The following is a 14466-nucleotide window of genomic DNA, read 5'->3' as shown; positions in this document are numbered from 1 at the left end:
TCAAAACAGTTGCAAAACTACCGTTCCTAAGGGTCAGTGGACAGAAAAGATTCTAAGTTCATGAAATGTTCACAAATAAAGCACTAATTGCACTTAGAATAAATGGACGTCAGGTTTGTCTTGAAGAAATGCTCTTCCTATAGTTTACAAAACACTGTCCATGGTTAGAAAAAGGTGGGGTTGGTTTGAGAATACATTATTGGAAAGTCTGTTCTACGTCTGGAAGTCCTTGTTGTGTAGTGGTTAAGAGCTACTGCTAAAATCAAAAAGTCGGCAGTTCGAATCCACCAGGTGCTCCTTGGAAACCTTATGAGGCAGTTCTACTCTGTCCTTATAGTGCTGCTATGAGTCAGCACTGACTTGACGGCAATGGGTTTTTTTTTTTTTTTGCTTTTTTAAAAATTCTACCTCTTGGAGCTCTGGTGGGACAGTGGTTAAGAGTTCAGCTGCTAACCAAAACGTAGGCAGTTCAAATACACCAGCCACTCCCTGGAAACCTTATAGGGCAGTTATTTCTACTCTGTCCTATAGATAGGGTCACTGTAAGTCAGAATTGACTCGACCACAATGCATTTGGTTTCTTTTGGTTTTACTCTACCTCTTACGGATTTATCAAAAACCACAGTAACATTTAAAAATCAAAAACAACAAAAACTAACAGAAAAACCCTTATGTTTGCATGAGTGTTGTGAGGTTCTGACTCATAGCAACCCTGCGTACAACAGAACGAAACACTGCCCTGTCCTGCGCCATCCTCACAATTGTTATGTTTGAACCCACTGTTGCAGCCACTGTGTCAATCCATCTCGTTGAGGGTCTTCCTCTTTTTCGCTGACCCTCTACTGTCTGAGTGTTAGCCGACACTTACTGTGGAACGAAGAAAATCAAGAATGTCATTAACCTACTACTCACAGGGCTTATGTGAAGAAGAATGCTCGCAGGGTTCCTGAGTTAATATTTTATTCATGTACTAATTAAAGAGAAGTAAGGACTATCCAAAGGCACCCTGCAAAAAAGGCCTGGTGATCTGCTTTGAAAGGCCCTAGGCATGAAAACGCTATGGAGCAGTTCTACCCTGCAACGCATGGTGCCACCATGAATCGGAATCAACTTAATGACAACTGTGTTTTTATTTTGACACATTTTTTTTACCTCTTCTCCTGTGGCATCCAACACACCATCTCCTCCTTGGGCCCTTTTCTCAATTTCCCTTGCTCTGAGTCCCTCCACCACAAACCCTATATCCGATAATAGTTCAGTGAATTGTCGTTTGAGGCTGGCTATTTCCTGAAAGAACAGGAAAGATCTTTAAGCAAGGGCAACAACATATCAAAGCAGGTAAGCCTACAGTCTTACAACAGTGAGAGACTATAAAAACGTATCATTACGGTGGACAGCACTGAAGCCCATAAGGGTTCATCAAACAGGTGTGAAGATTATCTGTCTGGTCATTTCCAAAAAGGCAATTCTCACTTATACAAACTGATAGAGTGAAACATTTACGTAGAAATTAAAAAATGTCAGAAAGCTCAATCCTTTATTTAACTCATAACCCTAACCCTAACTCAGGTTTACTTTTTTAAAATCATGCTTTAGGTGAAAATTTACAGCTCAAGTTAGTTTCTCATACAAAAAATTATATACACATTTTTATGTGACCCTAGTTGCTATCCCTATAATGTGACAGCACACTCTCCCTTTCCACCCCAGATTTCCAGTGTCTATTCAACCAGCTCCTATCCCTTTCTGCCTTCTCATCTCACCTCTGGACAGGAGCTGCCCATTTAGTCTCATATATCTACTTGAACTAAGAGCTCTCTTCATGACTATTATTTTATGTCTTATAGTCCAGTCTAACCTTTGTTTGAAGAGTTGGCTTCGGGAATGATTTCAGTTCTGGGTTAACAGACAATCCAGGGGCCGTGTCTTCTGGGGTATCTCTAGTCTCAGTTAGACCATTAAGTTGGTCTTTTTATGTGAATTTTAACGCTGAACCCCACTTTTCTCCTGCTCTGTCAGTGACTGTCTATTGTGTTCCCTGTCAGGGCAGTCATTGGTGGTAGCTGGACACCATCTAGTTCTGATCTCAGACTGATGGAGTCTCTGGTTTATGTGGCCCGTTTTGTCTCTTGGGCTCATATTTTCCTTGTGTCTTTTGGTGGTCTTCATTCTCCTTTGCTCCAGGTGGGATGGGCCCAACTGATGCATCTTAGATGGCTGCTCACTAGCTTTTAAGACCCCAGATGCCACTCGCCAAAGTGGGATGTGAAACATTTTCTTAATAAACTTTGGTATGCCAATTGACCTAGATGTCCCCTGAAACCATGGTTCCCAGACTCCAACTCCTCCTACTCTGTCCACTGAAGTGTTTGGTTGGGTTTAGGCAACTTCTTAGATTTGGTTCAGTACAGTTGTGCTGACTTCCCCCATATTGTGTGTTGTCCTTCCCTTCACCTAAGATAATTCTTGTCTACTATCTAGTTAGTGAATTCCCTTCTTCCTCCCTCCCCACCCTCATAACTATCTCTAGTTTACACTTTTTAACACTCTCGTTAGATTTCAGGTAGGTTTGATTTTCCTGGAAATTCTTAGGAATTCAGTTTATTTTGTTTGGAGACCTAACTCAAAGTGCTGAGAGACACTGTCTAGTTTTTCCTACTTGCATTTCTGCTCAAGTCCTCTCAGTTCCTCACTGTGCTGAGAGGGGAAGTGCTCTCTCCCAAATGGATGCAAAACACTCACCTCAGCAGAACTCTCCCTCTCCCCTACCTTGTGTCCTCACTGGCTGACACCTTTTCCTGGATCAGGGACATTATGAAGTGGTATAGATTTAAACACCCCAGAGGAACCCTGTGGTGCAGTGGTCAAGCACTCAGCTGTTAGCCTAAAGGTTAGTGGTTTGAACCCACCAGCCATTCCATGGGAGAAAGATGTGGCAGTCTGCTTCTATAAAGATTACAGCTTTGGAAACCCTGTGGGGCAGTTCTACTCTGTACTATAGGGTTGCTGTGAGAAGTTGGAATTGACCCAAAGGCAATGGGTTTGGTTTTTTTTTTTTTGTAGCTGAGCGCAAATGTGAGAAAGAACAAACCTCTTTCTTTTCTGGCTTCTGTTCAAATACAGGCTGCGTATCAGACAGCAGAGGAAGAGATAATGATGATCAAAGGAACTGAAAGCTAGGCAACACTATCTGTCTCATGACAACAATTTAAGTATTTGTTGCAATGTTTCAAATACACATGGATTTAACATGGCAGCACTGGGGCGCAGTGGTTAAGAGCTCGGCTGCTAACCAAAAGGTTGGCAGTTTGAATCTACCAACCGCTCGCTGGAAACCCTATGAGGCAGCTCTACTGTCCTACAGAGTTGCTATGAGTCAGAACCGACTCGATGGCAATGGGTTATGATAGGAGTTAAATATACCACAGTTTTTATTTGATGACAAAGATTTATTGAGGTTTTAAAAAATCCTATAATCTGAGCTGGAGTTTAAGTGGAAAGAGGGAACTCTGTTTGATGGACCTCAGAGATCACACAAAACCTACATACGTCCTGAGTAAAAAGAATAAATCCATTTAGTAAGAAATGCAATTTTGGAAGAAACAGCCTTATTTTACTTAAAAATCTTAATGACTTAAGAAAATGCTTATGATGGTGCCTTACACATAAAATACTTTAGATCAATGGTTCTCAACTCCAGCTGCATATCTGAAACACATGGTGAACTCAACAATGACCAAAATAATAGCAGCAGCAGCAGCAGCAACTAGACGCCTAGGCCCACCCCAGAGATCCAGGTTTAATTGGCCTGGGGTGAGACCTGGGCATTTTATAATTTTTAAAAGGCTCCCCAGGTGAATCTACCGTGTAGCCAGGCTTGAAAACTTGCTTTCAGTAGACTTAGAATAAAGCTACAGCCATTGTCTTCTCAACATGTCTCACTGTAGTATACCTAAAGGCAGAGGAGCATGAAGGCAAACACTGGGATGGTTTTGAGGTCTCTTATTTCATCTTTTTTTAAAAAATCAATATATAAAATTTATTAATATGAAGTAGTTTATGAAATAATTTAATTTAAACCCCAAAAAACGCAAAACCAAACCCACTGCCATCGAGTTGATTCTGACTCATAGCGTCCCTATAGGATAGAGTAGAACTATCACACAGGGTTTCCAAGGCTATAAGTCTTTGCGGAAGCAGACTGCCACATCTTTCTCTCATGGAGTGGTTGGTGGGTTTGAACTGCCAACCTTCTGGTCAGCAGCTGAGCGCTTTAACCACTGTGCCACCAGGCATCCTTTAATTTAGACCAGTGCTTCTCAAACCTTAATGTTAACATGAATCACCTGGAGATTTCTCATTGGGTTGGTCTGGGTGGTCCTATGACTTCATCTTAAATAATCAAATTCACTCATGCATATATTTATTCGATGAATCTTTACCGACCACCAACTATTTGGTAAACACTGTTCTAGGCACAGGGGATACAGTGGAGAACAAGCCAGACAAGGTCTCTACTCGGATGGAGCTTATAAAATAGAGAGATAAATAGACATCAGATAGTGGTATGTACTTCAGTTCTTTCAGCTTGAGAAACACCGAGCGTATTCTTCCCTTTTGGTTTTCCATCTTCAGCTCTTTGCACACGTCATTATAATACTTTACTTTGTCTTCTTGAGACGCCCTTTGAAATCTTCTGTTCAGTTCTTGTACTTCATCAATTCTTCCTTTTGCTTTAGCTGCTCGACGTTCGAGAGCAAGTTTCAGAGTCTCCTCTGACATCCACCTTGGTCTTTTTTTTCTTTCCTGTCTTTTCAATGACCTCTTGCTTTCTTCACGTATGATGTCCTTCTACAACTCGTCTGGTCTTCGGTCACTAGTGTTCAATGTGTCAAATATATTCTTGAGATGGTCTCTAAATTCAGGTGGGATATACTCAAGGTCATATTTTGGCTCTCGTGGACTTGCTCTGATTTTCTTCAGTTTCAGCTTGAGCTTGCACATGAGCAATTGATGGTCTGTTCCACAGTTGGCCGCTGGCCTTGTTCTGACTGACGATACTGAGCTTTTCCATTGTCTCTTTTCACAGATGTAGTCAATTTGATTTCTGTGTGTTCCATCTGGTGAGGTCCATATGTATAGTTGCCGTTTATGTTGGTGAAAGAAGGTATTTGCAATGAAGAGGTCGGTGGTCTTGCAAAATTCTATCATTCGATCTCTGGCATTGTTTCTATCACCAAGGCCGTATTTTCCAACTACGGATCCTTCTTCTTTGTTTCCAACTTTTGCATTCCAATCACCAGTAATTATCAATGCATCTTGATTGCATGTTCAATCAATTTCGAACTGCTGCAGCTGATAAAAATCTTATATTTCTTCATCTTTGGCCTTAGTGGTTGGTGCATAAATTTGAATAATAGTCGTATTAACTGGTCTTCCTTATAGGTGTATGGATATTATCCTATCACTGACAGCGTTGTACTTCAGGATAGATCTTGAAATGTTCTTTTTGACGATGAATGCAACACCATTCCTCTTCAAGCTATCACTCCCAGCATAGCAGACTATATGACCGTCTGATTCAAAATGGCCAATACACTCCATTTCAGCTCACTAATGCCTAGGATATCGATGTTTATGCATTACATTTCATTTTTGACCATTTCCAATTTTCCTAGATTCGTACTTCATACATTCCAGGTTCCAATTATTCATGGACGTTTGCAGCTGTTTCTTCTCATTTTGAGTCGTGCCACATCAGCAAATGAAGGTCCCAATCCACATTATTAAGGTTGACTCTTCTTTGAGGAGGCAGCTCTTCCCCAGTCATCTTTTCAGTGCCTTCCAACCTGGGGGGCTCATCTTCCAGCACTGTATCAGACAATGTTCCGCTGCTATTCATCAGGTTTTCACTGGCTAATGCTTTTCAGAAGTAGACTGCCAGGTCCCTCTTCCCAGTCTGTCCTAGTCCAGAAGCTCAGCTAAAACCCATCCTCCACAGATGACCCTGCTGGTATCCAAATACTTGTGGCATAGCTTCCAGCATCACAGCAACACACAAGCCCCCACAGTACAACTAACTGACAGACACATGGTATTTTCAACTGCATCATATGCATGTGAAAGCTGGACAATGAATAAGGAAGATCGAAGAAGAACTAATGCCTTTGAATTGTGGTGTTGGCGAAGAATATTGAATATACCATGGACTGTCAAAAAAATGAACAAATCTGTCTTAGAAGAAGTACAACCAGAATGCTCCTTAGAAGCAAGAATGACGACACTGCATCTTACATACTTTGGACATGTTGTCAGGAGGGATCAGTCCCTGGAGAAGGATATCATGCTTGGCAAAGTAAACAGGGTCAGAGGAAAAGGAGAAGACCCTCAACGATGTGGATTGACACAGTGGCTGCAACAATGAGTTCAAACATAACAACGATTGTAAGGATGGTACAGGACCAGGCAGTTTTTTGTTCTGTTGTGCATAGGGTTGCTATGAATTGGAACCAACTCGACGGCACCTAGCAACAACCACCACCTCAGTGGTAAGTACTAAGAAGAACATTAATTTTGCATTCTACTCCATGACATATCAACATTTTAATATGAAAATAAAGTCCTTCTCCCTCTCCAGCCCCAAAATCTTTCAGTAACACAGATACTTTGCAAATCTGTGCACCATACTTATTTTGGCTTCTCATACGAGTTTGGAATGGGACCTAAAACATTGTTATAACAGAGGACAGAAGCCCTGTCTATTATAAGACAGAAGATAGTAAACCTTTTTCTTTTATACTCATTACTGGATATACAATAGCTTCTGATGGACATAAAAAAAATTAACAAAGAAAATCTCGTTCGGTAGTTCTTAGTTCTTTGGTTTTGGGGAGAAGTGAGGGGGTTGGGGATGGTCATAGACCCCCTTGATTATCTGATGAAAGCTATAAACCCTTTCTCCAGACTAATGTGCATACGTGTAATATACAATTTTGCATACAATTTCAGTGGTTTATGGATCCAGGTTAAGAATGCGTGGACATTCTTAGAGGACAAACGGAGTCGGTTGAAAGATTCAGCACAGAAGGCCTGGCCACATACTCTAGGAGCCTATTGTACACAGCTGGTACAGCCAAGCATATTCCAGAAACAATGTTTTCAATGTCAAGCCAAGGACAAGTAAAGTGAGACAAAGTTGCAACATCCTCTGGTGAGCTACTCCAACAGACAATGAATGAAAACAAACTGCCAGAGAAAGGACTCACCTGAAGAACTCTTCCTGACAAGAAGTTTTGTCTGCAGTAATTATAGCTTGCACGCACACCTTCTTTTGTGCTTAGCTGCCATCCCTAAATTTTGGAGAAAATCAAACTGAATTTACTCTGTCTTTAGTTCCAATTCCGGTAATAAACCTCAGTTTTTCGGTTATGGACTTACCTTATACGCTTGTAGAAGGGCCAGGTAGTCACTGTTTGCGAATGCAAATTCCAACTTTTTCTGGTTAGCTTCCTCTTTTTTATCCCAGGGAGACACCTAAATGAGGCAAACCACATTTGAAGGATGCATTTTAGCTGAGGTTCTACATGGCATTTTCCTATTGCTGAAGCCAGGCGCCTTGTAAAGCATTTTGTGTGGAACAAGAGTATTTAGTGTGTGGCTGATTAAAGGCAGTTATGTTACTGGCAAGCTAATGGTCTTGGGAGTCAGTCTGCTCCCTGAAAATTAGCTCTTCTGAGTCATTTAGCTCTCAGTGGCATGGTGTCATCAAAGAGCCACTCACTGTAAAAGGTGATGTAAAATTTTAACTGTCATATCTCTATTTTACGGATGCTGTTCATCTTTTATACTTGAGTCTCCTCTACTTCTATTCCCATAACTAATGCTTTCCTCCTATTTTCATAATGTTTACAGACCCTCCTTTTTCCTAAAAACTTGTAAATTAGCAGAGAACTTAATTTCCACTGTTCCTCCTCCCCGCCATACATGGATTGTGTCTTTAATTCTCCGATGTTCCTCTGCTTTCTCAGGCTCTCAGGACTCTAGCGTAAGCTGTGGTAGCTCATGATTAACTACACCAAAGCCCTAGCTGCGATACCACTGACAATCATTTAAACCAACTACAGTGCTTCATTCTAATTTTCATTTATCTGAATAACTTTATGGCTAACACAACAACAATGAAATTTTATTTTCTACTTGGAAATGAAATTCATTTCTTTGAAGGAAAGCCAGTGGGGAAAGGATTCCATTTGGGAGATTAGTATTATGTTGACAGAACCCTGCAAAGGACAAATGCTCAGTTTTGGCTCAGGGTCACATCGACATTCCTAATGAAGTCTCTTCGTTTTCCAAGAAAAGAAAACAGTCAGTGAAAGCTTTATTTAGATGATTTGAGAAATAGATAACGGAGGTTCTGCTTTCAACACTCAAACTGTGTAGCCCCAGCAAGCGACCTCACTTCAGGGCCTTGGTTTTCTCCTCAGTTGTTAAATGAGGAAGCTGGGCTGAGATCTTTTTTTGCCGATCTGTGAGTTTATAATTCTATGAAGTAAAACATTCGAACTGAAGAAAAAGGATTACGCTCATCTACTTCCATACCTAAGGAGCCCTGCTGGCACAATGGTTAAGCGCTCAGTCGCTAACAGAAAGGTTTGTGGTTCAAACTCACCCAGTGGTTTCCATGGAGAAAGACCTGGTGATCTGCTTCAATAAAGATTACAGCCTAGAAAACCTTATGGGGCAGTTATGCTTTCACATAACTCAACAAGGCACCTAACAACATTTCCCTACCTGTGTAAATTAAACTGTGATAAAATAATGGCAGGTGGTCCCAGCGGAATAAAATGTATTGAATGACTTTTCTTTTTTTTTTCCAGGTTCAAATGAAGTCTTTAATCTAAGGTTTTGCTGGGCACTGCAGGAAGTCGATGAATTCAAGGATGCAAACAGAATTGTAAAAAATGAAAGGGGTCGGGAGGGACAAAGTGAACAAAGCTGATCCTATTAAATGTGGCAGCACGTTTCTGTGGCAGGCAGGGAGAAATGAAGCACAGGAAAGGGGACGAGCACTGCTTCAGTTTCACTAAACTAATACGACAACTATCACTGGAAATCTTTGCAGCTTGTTAGCAGGTGACTAGCTGATTCAGAAATGTCTTCTACCATTCCCTGTGACCCCCCTGGTTTTTTTTTATTTTAATTTCCTTTCCTTTCCTCTTTCTTACCAATGTTGCTCTATTTTGCCTTGTAATCCTTCGTGTCTCCTTGAAGTCAAAACATTTAGCTGGCTGTAATTGAGATTTGCTTTTAATAAGATTTTATTGTGTTTTAGGTGAAAGTTTACATAGCAAATTAGGTTTCCATTTAAAAATTTTTATACAAATTGTTCTACGATACTGGTTATAATTTTCACAGTGTGTCAGCATTCTTATTATTTCTGTTTTGTTTGTTTTGTTTCCATTGATCTAGCTTCCCTTGTCTGTGCCTTCTCATCTTCGCTTTTGGGTAAATGTTGACCATTTGGTCTCATATAGTTGATTGTTCAAGGGAGCACATTACTCACAGGTGATATTGTTATTTTATAAACCAATCTATTACTTGGCTGAAAGATGACCTCCAGAAACAGCTTCAGTTCCAAATTCAAAGGTTATCTTAGGGTGATAGTTTTTGGGGTTTCTCTAGTCTCTATCAGTCCAGTAGGCTGATTGCTTTTTAAATTGATGCAGGCGCATCTTTTGCTCGTTTGCATTTTCTGATTTTTCTATAATGAGCAAGTATAGCAGATCTGATAAAAAGCACATTTAGACTATTTTAATAATGTAGATCCCTAGTTCTTAGTCTTTATATGGGACATGGACCTCTTTGAGGATCTGATGAAATATACGAGAACATTTTTAGATGAAGGGCCTGTGGTCCCTTCAGAGACCTGTGGGACTCCAGGTTAGATGAAGGTTGTTTACTTACAAAAGGGGACTTAAAGGCCAAACTGGCAGCAATGGTGAGAGCAGGATCCAAACAGCGGAAGATGGAGCCAAACAGCATCAGCTTGCCGATTCTCACATCCACGGGCAGAGAGGCCAAGTGATACCCAAGAGGGGTCAATTTTTCATCTTGAGTTAATGCTCCCAAGTCTCGTAATCGTATTTTAGAGGCACGGAGAGAATCAGTGTGTGGAGGTTCAATGAGCCGAGAGAACACAGATTGGAGAGTATGAGTGCTAAACATCTCTAAGATTTTAATTCTGAACAAAGAAAAAACAAAAATAATTTGTCAATCTTATTCCTGGGGGGAAGACACGGAAGAGTAAGATAGTATTTTTCTTGAAAGAAAATAACGTATAATTTCCCAGTTACATGCTTACATCATCTAGTTCACCCAGGAATAAACTACAGACAAACTTTCAGATTCTGAAACTTTTTCAGGTTCAGGGTAAAATCCTCTCTTTAAACTTTCGAAATGGTTCTTCCTATAGCAGTGGGTTCAAATTATGAAATAAAACACAACTAATTCATTTACTCTTTCACATCTGAATTTCCAGTTATTGTTTATAAAATTAATCTGTTTCCTGCCTTGTGATAGCTCTTGAATAACTACTGTTTTAAAGTTTTCCACCTTTGATGGGGCAGAAGAAATCTTCTGTATTGCTCGCTTTAGTGGAAAATATTCCGAGTTTTCCTTCCCTGACAGGTTTCTGCCTTACAAGGTGCTGGCTTTTGCAGTTTTACTACATAAAATTTTATTCTTTTCACCTCTAATTCCATTTTTAGATGTCAAACATGCACTTTGACATTTTTATGAATGTATATATATTTGGTACCTAGCTTTTTTCTACTCAAGGTGTTTAACTCTAAGACATACACTGACATAAGCCACTTAATTTCAATTTTTTTTTTAAAAAGGATCAATCACGTTGGCCTGTATATTTGACCTATTTCCCTACTGCTGTTTATTTGAGTTGCTTTTAAATTATATGTGCTGCATCTATTACATCTGCCCCTTTTCCTATCCTCGCTCGTCGGTCAGTCAACTTCCAAAGCTCTCTCAAATCCCTGCATCCTTCTTCGTTTGTGTGGCCACTACCTCGGTCCAGCTCATTTAAGAGCTGGCCTGGACACGTGAAAGCAGGGACACGTCTGATTGCCTACAGTGTCCTACTGCTCAGCCCAGTGCCTGGCCAACAGAAGGCTCTCAGGATATATCCAGCTGACGGATAAAGGAAGAGCTGGAATGTCTTCATACAAGTGATTGCTTTTCCCCTTTGGGTTATTTTTTATGGGCATGCTCCTCACAGTGTAATGACCAGGTCCAAGGGCAGAGATGATTTTAGGGTTTTTATACAAAAAAAAAAAAAAAAAAAAATTTCTTTTTTTTTTTTATAGAAGGCTAGGCAAATTTTCAGGAAGACTGAACCAAAGATTTCCCAGCCTTGATAACGTTAAGTTTGATCATTTGTTCGTTAAATCCTATTTTATGGTATTTGTACTTATTTGTTCATCAGGGAAATAACGGTACCTTCAAGGAGTTTTTGATTACTTTGCTCTAATTGATAAAGAGGCTGCAGATTTTTCCCTGTGATTATTTAATATTGGTGTTGCCCAGAGTAGAAAATCCCCGACAGGTTCGATTACTTTCTTCATTTACAAATGTATTCTTAAGGTCTATTTGAGGGCCCTCCTCTGCAATGTGAGACACCTTTTTGTGCAAAAAGTTAAAAAGAATAGTAAAAGCAATACTGAAGAGCTCTTTCTTTGCAAATGAATGAGTTCACCCATGTCCACACTTAGCAAAACCTCTACTAGGAAAAAGAAAACACGGGCCTTAAACAGGGTGAGAAACTTCTAGGCCACTTAGAACAGGAAATGAAGAGGTACCTTAGACACAGCTGTTCCAATGGCACTCTTTGTATTTCTGGTAGCTGCTGCTTTAACAGTTGGTGGCTGTAGTGATGGCTAGTGAATAAATGGAAGCAGACTCCAGAAGCCACACGGCCAGCTCGGCCTTTCCTTTGCAGGGCATTAGCTTGAGACACAAAAGTATCCTCTAGGCTTTCCATACCTTTGCTAGCATCATATCTATAAAGAAATAGAAAATGTAAAAAAGAGAGTTTTTTTTTTTTTTTTACCAATACATGGCCAAGGCTTTAGCTGACATGGGCAGAATAGAAGAGCCACCAGGCTGTAGGAGGACATAGGCCCGTGTGTCCTGGGATAGTTGAGCTTCTGGTGGGGGCGCCTAGTGCAGATGATAAATGGTATCCAGTTCCAGTACATACAGTTCGTTTATTCAACTGTTTTTAATTCAAGCACATGTAAATACATGTGAGAAAAAGACAGCAAAATAATTAATTACTTCCAAGGTAAAACCGTAAACTTTCCACCTCCATTTGACTTCAAGGTTCACGGTCCTGGCTACGAATCACTCACACAACTGCACACAGTTCTCAGGAGGCACCTTCCCAAACAGTAACCAGGCAGCTTAACAGCATTAGCCTCTGGCAGCTGTGTCACCCTAAATGTGACATCTTCAGCCCCTCTCTTACATCACCAAAAGACAATACCTCTTTTCTTTCATTTTCCCAGAATCGATGACGTAGACAACATCATCGATGGTTATGGACGTCTCAGCAATGTTGGTGGAAATTATAATCTTAGTTACACCTACAGGAGGTTTTACGAACACAGCCTGCTGCTCTTCGCTGGATAAAGATGAATGAAGTGGATGAATGACACATCTGAAAAGAAATTAAGGCACACTAAGTCTTCTAGTACAAAGCAATGAAATTGGATTGCCGTTGTGATTTTACATTAAAACCTTACGGTTCCAAGTATGAGCACCTTCTCTACAACCTGACCTCAAGGCCCGGCTCTTCTAAATGGGGAGGCTCTTTCTGATGCTTAGCAAATATTTACTCAGTTCTATGAGTAAACCTAGCAATACACTTCGGTAAGAGCATAGCCACTGAAAGCCGTAGGACGCATAGTTCTACTCTGACAGATATGGGGTCGCCATGGCTTGGAGTTGACTCAATGGCAATGTGTTTTTTTTTTTTTTTTTAATAATTTTTATTGAGCTTTAAGTGAACGTTTCCAAATCAAGTCAGTCTGTCACATATAAGCTTATATACACCTTATTCCATACTCCCACTTACTTTCCCCCTAATGAGTCAGCCCTTCCGGTCTCTCCTTTCGTGACAATTTGCCAGTTTCTAATCCTCTCTACCCTCCCATCTCCCCTCCAGACAGGAGATGCCAACACAGTCTCAAGTGTCCACCTGATACAAGTAGCTCACTCTTCATCAACATCTCTCTCCAACCCACTGTCCAGTCCCTTCCACGTCTGATGAGTTGTCGTCAGGAATGGTTCCTGTCCTGGGCCAACAGAAGGTTTGGGGACCATGACCACCGGGATTCCTCTAGTCTCAGTCAGACCATTGAGTCTGGTCTTTTTATGAGAATTTGGGGTCTGCATCCCACTGTTCTCCTGCTCCCTCAGGGGTTCTCTGTTGTGCTCCCTGTCAGGGCAGTCATCGGTTGTAGCCGGACACCATTTAGTTCTTCTGGTCTCAGGATGATGTAAGTCTCTGGTTCATGTGGCCCTTTCTGTCTCTTGGGCTCTTAGTTGTCCTGTGACCTTGGTGTTCTTCATTCTCCTTTGATCCAGGTGGGTTGAGACCAATGATGCATCTTAGATGGCCGCTTGTTAGCATTTAAGACCCCAGACGACACATTTCAAAGTACGATGCAGAATGTTTTCATAATAGTATTATTTTGCCAATTGACTTAGAAGTCCTCTTAAGCCATAGTCCCCAAACCCCCGCCCTTGCTCCGCTGACCTTTGAAGCATTCAGTTTATCCTGGAAACTTCTTTGCTTTTGGTCCAGTCCATTTGAGCTGACCTTCCGTGTATTGAGTGTTGTCCTTCCCTTCACCTAAAGTAGTTCTTATCTACTAACTAATCAGTAAATAACCCTCTTCCACCCTCCCTCCCTCCCCGCCTCGTAACCACAAAAGTATGTGTTCTTCTCAGTTCATACTATTTCTGAAGATCTTATAATAGTGGTCTTATACAATATTTGTCCTTTGGCAATGTGTTTTTTATGAACTAAAAATCTTGCATTTACCTGGGAAAAACATTGGAGTATAATTCAATACTAAATAACCAAAAGGAATAGTTAATATTCTATAAATAATAAGCATAGAGTAAACTAACCAGCAAAGAACGATTTTTCCCCTACCTTTAAGTGCAGAGGAAGAGACGGCGATGTAAGCTAAGAAACTTCATTCTTATGTTGTTAGGGGATGTCCATCTATCAAATACTTTTCCTCTTAAATATGGAGATAAAGCCAGTAGGTCTTGCTACTGGAATAGGAACCACTGAAAATCATTTTCTCTTAAAGTGGTAGTAACATTTCTTTGTTGTCACTAACACTGGCTCTCCCCCACACCCCTGCAATCATCTGGCAACTG

General features: G+C 40.7%; 1 protein-coding gene across 3 annotated transcripts in view; it reads right to left on the bottom strand.

Annotated features, from left to right (window-relative positions):
• Positions 1-14466, bottom strand: part of DHX57 (DExH-box helicase 57) — a 98942-nt gene that overhangs the window by 20534 nt on the left and 63942 nt on the right. For all 3 annotated transcript variants that reach the window (XM_049870286.1, XM_049870288.1, XM_049870287.1), the window contains exons 15-20: positions 12557-12730; positions 11871-12071; positions 9964-10240; positions 7438-7533; positions 7266-7349; positions 1153-1287 (exon numbers count right to left, since the gene is read on the bottom strand). In XM_049870286.1, coding sequence (XP_049726243.1) covers positions 1153-1287; positions 7266-7349; positions 7438-7533; positions 9964-10240; positions 11871-12071; positions 12557-12730 — 967 coding nt within the window. The remainder of the gene's footprint in view (positions 1-1152; positions 1288-7265; positions 7350-7437; positions 7534-9963; positions 10241-11870; positions 12072-12556; positions 12731-14466) is intronic.

This window comes from Elephas maximus, chromosome 26 (assembly GCF_024166365.1).
Source record: "Elephas maximus indicus isolate mEleMax1 chromosome 26, mEleMax1 primary haplotype, whole genome shotgun sequence".
Taxonomy (NCBI): Eukaryota; Metazoa; Chordata; class Mammalia; order Proboscidea; family Elephantidae; genus Elephas; species Elephas maximus.
The sequence above is the reverse complement of the archived record's forward strand: the minus strand, read 5'-3'. Positions and strand labels throughout refer to the sequence as shown.